Genomic DNA, 7674 nt, shown 5'->3' with positions numbered 1-7674 from the left:
TTATAGTTAAATCAGCAAGAATAAAATGCAGCAATAATGACACCAAGATTTTTACGTGGAAACCCTTCTGAATAAGGGAAAAAACCACAGCCAAGAGGAGCAGCTGATATCACTATAGCAAGGAATTTTACATCGTGTAGTAACGAGTACAAATACTCTTAAGACCACTACACCCTCAAAAGAAAAACACTCTTTTGATTTTTCCCACCTCACTACAATATCACTCACATTCTATTTTTCTTCACAGACTAGTTTCTTACAGTCTATGGAATACCTCACTTTGCTCTCACTCAGATGTATTGTCTGAGATTTTGATGTGTCTACAAATGATAGAAGGCTTCCTATTTATTGGGATGAAATGAACCTATTGATGTCATTTGTGACACAGGCAAGCACTTGATAATTTGTCAAATAAAAAGGAAGATGTTTTCTTCCTTAAAACAAGGAATATGTTTTCTTCCTCAAAACAAGGGAAATGTATTCTTTCTTATTTTCTTCCTAAAAATGAGGGAGATGTTTCATTCCTCAAATTATGGGATGAACCCAACAGTTTCCGCAGGTTCCACATGTATTCGGTTTATTTTCGGTAACATCCCGTACGAGCGCTTTACCTTCCCGATTCCCAATAAAACTCTTCCCGTATTCATATTTTAATCCTCCACTGTGATACGCTTACACTTCCATCTGTGTTGTGGGGATTTTCAAGTACTATTTCCTTAGATAAAGTTCTCCACCGTCTTCGCACTAACTTGGTTCGTACATGTACTTCCCTTCCTTAAAATGCCTACAGTTTACACTTTAGTATGACGTTAGATGTGCTTCACATTAAAACGCCATTTACTTGCTCGCAATAATTGTGACATTTAGAGTTTACTTAAGTTTCCGCATATCCCGTGTGTACTCAATTTCTACACAGAGGAGTACACAACACGACCATTGTCACCTTCCGCTTAGAGATTTACATATTATTTTTTCTTTACACAAAGATCATGTGAATTAAGTGTATGCACAGTACCATCCATAGATATATAATTGCAGGACAAGTCTCGCAGGACAAGTCTCGATGATGTGGCGCAACCAAAACTTAGCATTTGTATTTATCTATTTTTATAAGTTTTTGACAATTAATCCTGCTTCAAATTGCCAATTAATCCCAGTTTAATACAACCACGTAGCTGCCAGAAGGTTCCACGATCATAAACGCCACTTTGCTTTACTAATTCTGCCGCAAAAGGTTCGACAACAAAATACGACGCTTACTCAATTCTACCTTATTTCACGGGACTCTTCCTGTTCTTCCTATTCTCCCTGTTCTTGCCATCAACACCGTCGTTTAAGTGCCATTTCCGAGAGGGATGTCTATATCGTCTTCTCGCTAGACTATGCAAATCTGCTCTGTGGTGCCGGAAGAAGACAGGATGACTCCCTATGCAAAAAAGTTAAGATCTTTAGGTCTCCTTAATACTTATTTGATTGCTTTCATACAGTTTTAGATCTTTTTATTTCATGTTTTTGTCAAATTAGCAGATTAGTGATGTTAAGTCTTCCTTCAAGGGTTTTCTAAAAGAACTAAGCCAAGTTTGTTATTTTGGGGTTTCTCCAGTTATTGCTAAGTGACTATTTCTGAAGTTAGGATTTGTGTACCTATTGCAGATTGCAATTTATTGAATATTCTATAATATATGTAACTATTCTGTTCTATGCCCTTGGACGCTGCCCATTGATTGGTTCAGTTTTCCTGATTTACTATCGTGGCGTTGGGTCTTTAAAACTATGGTTAAAGGATATTTGCTTTTGTTATCCCTTTCCAAATCTTAGCCTACTTTCTCCATGACTTTTGATTGAACTACATAAGGATACCTATTAACAACATTTTTCCCTCAACTTAAACATATAATAGTACAAAACTCTCACTATACAATGTTTGTGGTCAAGAATGATTCGCCAAATAGTTCAATTTGATAAGGCTGATCAGAAAGAAAAAAAAGGTTAGAGGACCGTATTTACATGATCTAGAATAAACTTTAAGAAGGTTGTGATTCTACTTCTTCCTACAAATTAATATCCATCAGGTTATCCTAAACACTTTCGTATATGCCCACGCCATCAGGAACAAATTACAGAGAATAAGACTTTCTAGACCGTCTTGTTTTCCAGGAAATAAATTGGATAAATACAAAGAAGTAGATATGAACTTCTAATATTACCTAAAAGTTTTGGATGGATAATTTTGCAGGTTCTGCTAGAATTAAGAGAAAGAAAACTGTCATACCTACAATTTGACTAGCAATGGTCACAGTAACTGACTAATGATCCATCTTGTGTGGATCTAAATTCTGCTTCTGCAAGTATGCAGCTGCTATCACCACTATTGTGCATACATAGTTTGAACAAAACACAATGGGTTGAATCCACAGAATCGTTCCAAGATACGCCTCTATACCGAGTAGTATTTCTCATAATCATCTTTCTCATGTAGTTTTATTCTTCGACTATTTTTTCTCTTTTTTTGTATAACTTCTTTGGTTACATAATTAATATAGTGTTTGAATGCTCTCTTTCTCTCATGCTCTTTTGACAGCTTCAAGCCCATAATTTAGTAGCCTTTGACCTGTTTGGCTCTGCATCCGGAATTGATCCTTCTATGCAACAATTGTTTGGAACTAGAGCATTTGGATTTTGGAGTAACCTCATTAGAATCATTAATTACAACTTCTTTTTGATGTTAAAAGTCTCTCGGCGGTAAAATCTTGAATATAGATCTATTATTTAGTTCCTTTTTACCAACTGCTGTTTTTGAAGTCAGTATTTTTGTGCTTTGTATTGGCAATGTAAGATTTCATGCATCAAATTGTGAAGCCTTAATTGGAGAACCCAAAAGGTATTTATGCTTTCTTGAGTTATTTTCCTTTTCTGGATTTTGACAATATAGCCAAAATATTCTTTCCTTTTAAAAAGAGCTGCACAATATCTGGTTGAGTTATATTACACATTGTTGCAGCGAAATACTTCAGTTGTGATTATCTATACTTACCAAATTGAGTTATCAAAATTAAACAAGAAAGAAGTCTATCGGGGGTCTTTTTTCTTTATTCTTATTGCTGAGGAGTTCTTTTGGTTGCTTAAAAATTTGGCCCTGATAAAGTTACTACTAAGTTTGAGCAGAGGCCTCCATCGTATCCCCGATTTGAATATGTTCTTTTGGTTAACTACATCCGTGTCTCGGGAAAGTTTTTGTATGAGAGACGTATTGACTGTGAGCTTTAGTAATGAGAATCAGTCCCACAACGGTGATTATTGCTTGAGTTTCTACCAGAGTAATGCGACACATGTTTTCCCAAATGAAGGATAAATCTCTATTTTATTTTGATAATGAGTTTTGAGTTTTAAGATGCTCACAATTTAGTACCAAGAAACAGAAAACATATCCTTGGAAATTCCTAATCCAGATAGGCCAACATAGAGATGGGACATATTAGAGCCACATTCTAGGTGTTAGAGATTGGAATTTTAACTATACTATCTATTTATCTTCCTCTTTTTTTTCCTGTTTTTATTCTATATTCACCCTTCTGTAGTATAATAACTATCAAGTGTAGTTTCTATGTTGAATCTGTTGAGGAGATATTGAAAAAGATTTTGGGATAATGCATCACCTTTGTTTGATGTTTGCCATCTATTTGTCTTCTTTTTCTTTGTGATCTACCTTTGTAACTTGCTTTGTTATCTTCTCTTTTTTCCTTTTTGCATTACTTTATTAGTAAATTAGCATGTTTTTACTGATTCTGATTCTGGTTCTGGATGCTCCCTTTCTCTTAGGAATTGAATTTAGTGAAAAGGTACGAAAGCAAAATCCAAGAAATAGGAGTAAAATTGCTTAATTTTCATAACTTCAATAGTTAAAAAGCACGATGAACCTGTTGATTATTTGGGGTTTGACTATGTAACTTCATTCATAGGATTTCAACTTCACCGTCAAGTCAGCAAATGGATTCATGTTAGGGCACTTAATTCCTAATTCTATCTTGGTCAATACTGGTGACCTTCTTGATGTAAATCCCTTTGTTTAATTAGTGTTCAAAATCTAAGTAAATGAGTCAACATTTGTTTATGTATCTTTATATGCAGTGGAAGATTTTCGATGTGTATATGCAAGACATTGTACCTTAGAGCTATGGTGAACACAATTAAGCATATCAATAGCTGCTACACTCATGGTCTGTCACTTGAAATAATTTGTCCCTCATTTGTATAAAGTGACAACAACCATCCAATTTATAACTTTAGATTAGTGAAGTACTAAGGACTACATGGATTTGCAGTAACCAGCTTGACCAAACAATCCCGCTTGGAACGAGTTGGGATTCAGAGGAATTGAAGTTTGATTTTTCCCGTGGGGGGCAGTGTTTCGCAGTGTTGCTGAGGATCGCTGGATAAAATTTTGTATTTGTCCTCAATCTTTTTGTCCTTTCCCTTATTTTTTGATATATCTTATTGTGTGTTTAAAAGTCTCAATTGTTATTACTCCAACATTTCCTTTTTATGTACAGCAAAAAGTTCAAAAGGCTGCATCCAATCTTTTCATATTCCCCGTTTCGTTCTTTGGTCTTTTATTAGATAGTTGTGCTATTCCTTTTGTCATTTCCCCTCATTATTTAATTCAACTTATGTTTAAGAAACCAAAAACTCATATCCATTTCCGCCGACACCCCCTCAAAACCTCATACACTAGAGTATGTGTTGAGAGTGAATCATTTTCATTATACTCAAAGAATCTATTATGTAGTTATTTTTCGATGGAATATGTTACTAATGTAAAATGTATTGTTGATAATGGGGTCATCTGGGCTACGGCTATACTAGAAAAGATGTACCAAATATCAACAATATGAAATAACATATCTATGATTTTGCTACCCATTCAATAAAGAATTCCAAATACTCTTAAAATTTTACTGCTCTTTTCTCAATATTGGTGTTTTCATCTATTTTTTCCTTGAAATATTGTTGTCTTTGTTTTGATAGGTAATTTAATGCTTGAAAAGTTTGACCAGTAAAGTTCTCTCTTGCGAATTATGGAAAAATTGATATGTAAATAGGGAAAAAAAGTGAGTCAAATGTGATAACTCAATGCAAGTCTAGATCTCCAATTTATGTGCACACCATTGGCCTTAACATGTCAGGATTAATTGAGTTTAAAAATCTTTTATATCGATTAATTCTTGAGAACAAGCTTGGTGTATAATGTACGTGAAGTTGAAGGTTCTATACTTTCAGTGACCAAAAAAATCTGCAAGAAATGAATTACATTATTATAAACCATCCACTAACATTGAGAAGATAACTATAGCAAGGAACACATATTAAGATTGCTGGAGAAGACAAAATAGATCAAAGAGAGGCAAACATTCCTTCAAGTTCCTGATAATGCCAAATGTTATATACTTCTTATTTATAATTCAAACAAAAACATAGATATATATACTAAAAGCTTATCTTTAGATGGAAATATTTTTCTACTTACATTAATACTTCTCCATGTTATCCCAATTTTCTTCCACTGTTTAGGTGTTATGATTCCTACATTTAATATACGTTAAGAGTGTTCTCCATACTTACGTTTTTATATGGATTTATCTATTTATTATTTTTATGTTTGAATATTTGAAAAATATAATTTTGTTATTTTAATTAGGTTTTCCTGACCGCGCGAGGCGCGGGCAAGTTTCCTAGTAATTCTAACAGAACTCAAACATTTGATGGTTTTTCTCAAGTGTTTTAATTACGCCATCTAACAAGTATTCATATAGTACTATTTCTGGTACGTAAATTCCATTAATTGGCTTATTTATCGATTTCTTCATAAAATTTGTTCAACAATTAAATGGTCGGAAAAAAAGAAGCTAAAAGAGGAAATTGGAAATTTAGCGGTGAAATTGGTGTTGAAAATTGTTTTCCAATTAATGGGTAGGTAATCAACATTGGTATGTGTTTGGAATGATTCAATTTTTTTAACAGTCTGTAATGGTGACGAAGATTCAGAATAGCTGTTGGAATTGTAGAGGCTCTAATAAATCAATCACCTCATTTATAACATTACAAGTGACAATTTAAAACCCTTATTGCTTTATTTCAATTAATTTGTTAACTTTTTTGTTGCCATTTTGCAAAGAAATAAAAGGAGATTAGGGACTAAACCTGGCATCAAGGTGATAATGTTTGATTGAGAAAGCAGATTACTATTAGAACTTTCAGATAAATGACAGCAATAAATGTTAATGTTTTTTTTTTTTAAATGCCAAATACTTTAGAACAAATTCACTTTGACAAACTATTACTCCCTCCGGTTCAAGTAAGCGTCTACTTAAAAATGAGTGTTCACTTAGCCTTTAGCACATTCCTAAATAAAATACTACACTCCTAAATAAAATACTACTCTCTCTGTCTCATAATAAGTGTCACCTTAGCCAAAAATACGCATATTAAGAAACCAATAATGCAATGTGAAGTTTACCAAATTATCCCTATATAATAAAAATAAATTACTTTTACCTTTTGATTAGAGCATGCACAAGAAGTAACCTTTTGATATTGGGAATCCAACAATACCAAGTTACTATGTGACTTTTCCAATCACCATTTAGATGTTACTTTATTGTCTAAGGGTAGAATTGGGAAAAACTATTCAATTTATGTCTTGGTTTCCTAAGATGACACTTATTATGGGATAATTTTTTTTTTTTTTTTGGCTAAAATGACACTTATTATGGAACGAAAGGAGTAATTTCTAGAAGAAAATAGGTATTTTAAGTAAACTATCCTTAATTAATAGGTATTAGGTAAATTTGGAAAAATAAAATTAACTCATTAATTTTGTAAGTACTTATTTTAAACTAAAATAAAAAGGTTAAGTGGGCACTTATTATGAACCAGAGGGAGTAATTTTTTCACATAGAAGGTTACACCATATTTAGGGAGTGTTTGGTATGACGAAATATGTTTTTTTTTATTTGGTTACACTTAAAATCTTGGAAAATATTTTCCTCCAAATAGTAAAAAATATTTTCCATAAAATTTTGAGGGGAAAACATTTTCGTAGTAACAAAAACACATAAATGCACTTCCCAACCCAACCCCACGACCCCACTCCCTCGTCCCACTCGAAACCACACCACGCTACAACACACCCCTACCTTCCACATTGTGAATTATCTTTTTCATGTATTTTATTTTACTTTTATACAAAAATTTACTATAAAAATAGAAAAAAATTCTTACCCCAGCACCACTCAACCCATGCCCCCCCCCCCCCCAATATTTTTTTGTTTTTCACACCAGTCCCACCCCACCCCCTAACTCCCCGACCCCACCTCTCACCACCCCCCTCCAATTTTTTTTTTAAATAAAACTTTTAAAAGGTTTTTCGTTTCGATTTTTTACACCACCCAGCCACCCCCACCCCACCCGCAACACCCTCCAAAAAAAATTATATTTCATTTTTACAAACGTTTTAAAAGTTTTTTTTGGCTTCTTACACCACCCAACCCCTCCACCTCTCAACCCGTACTCCGCACCACCAAAAATTGCACTCCGAATTTAAAAACCTCATAGTGATTTTGCTTTAAGTATATAAAATTCTCATGAAATGACATTTTTTAAGTTGCTTTTGAGTAG

General features: G+C 33.5%; 1 protein-coding gene across 10 annotated transcripts; it reads left to right on the top strand.

The window, feature by feature from the left end:
* The first annotated feature begins 874 nt into the window (after positions 1-874).
* On the top strand, positions 875-4568 carry LOC132614189 (uncharacterized). 10 transcript variants are annotated; one of them, XM_060328587.1, is made up of 5 exons: positions 950-2446; positions 2582-2742; positions 2837-2881; positions 4129-4217; positions 4323-4568. In XM_060328587.1, exons 1-5 carry the CDS (start codon positions 2351-2353, stop codon positions 4376-4378), a joined length of 447 nt encoding a protein of 148 aa, XP_060184570.1. In that variant the 5' UTR covers positions 950-2350; the 3' UTR covers positions 4379-4568. The 10 variants fall into 10 exon arrangements, 2 of the variants coding, with proteins under 2 accessions (XP_060184570.1, XP_060184571.1); XM_060328588.1 differs by lacking the exon at positions 2837-2881; XR_009572208.1 differs by having other exon boundaries at positions 947-4028.
* The last annotated feature ends 3106 nt before the right edge of the window (positions 4569-7674 follow it).

Source organism: Lycium barbarum, chromosome 10 (genome assembly GCF_019175385.1).
Source record: "Lycium barbarum isolate Lr01 chromosome 10, ASM1917538v2, whole genome shotgun sequence".
NCBI lineage: Eukaryota > Viridiplantae > Streptophyta > Magnoliopsida > Solanales > Solanaceae > Lycium > Lycium barbarum.
Note: the sequence above shows the minus strand (reverse complement) of the source record. Positions and strands in the feature narration are given on the sequence as shown.

Excerpts from the sequence above, each read along its gene's own strand:
- LOC132614189 (XM_060328587.1), top strand. The coding sequence starts at position 2,351 with ATGCAGCTGCTATCACCACTATTGTGCATACATAGTTTGAACAAAACA. Across the intron at positions 2,447-2,581 it reads AAGATACGCCTCTATACCGA|CTTCAAGCCCATAATTTAGT; the intron begins GTAGTATTTCTC and ends CTCTTTTGACAG. Across the intron at positions 2,882-4,128 it reads TTAATTGGAGAACCCAAAAG|TGGAAGATTTTCGATGTGTA; the intron begins GTATTTATGCTT and ends CTTTATATGCAG.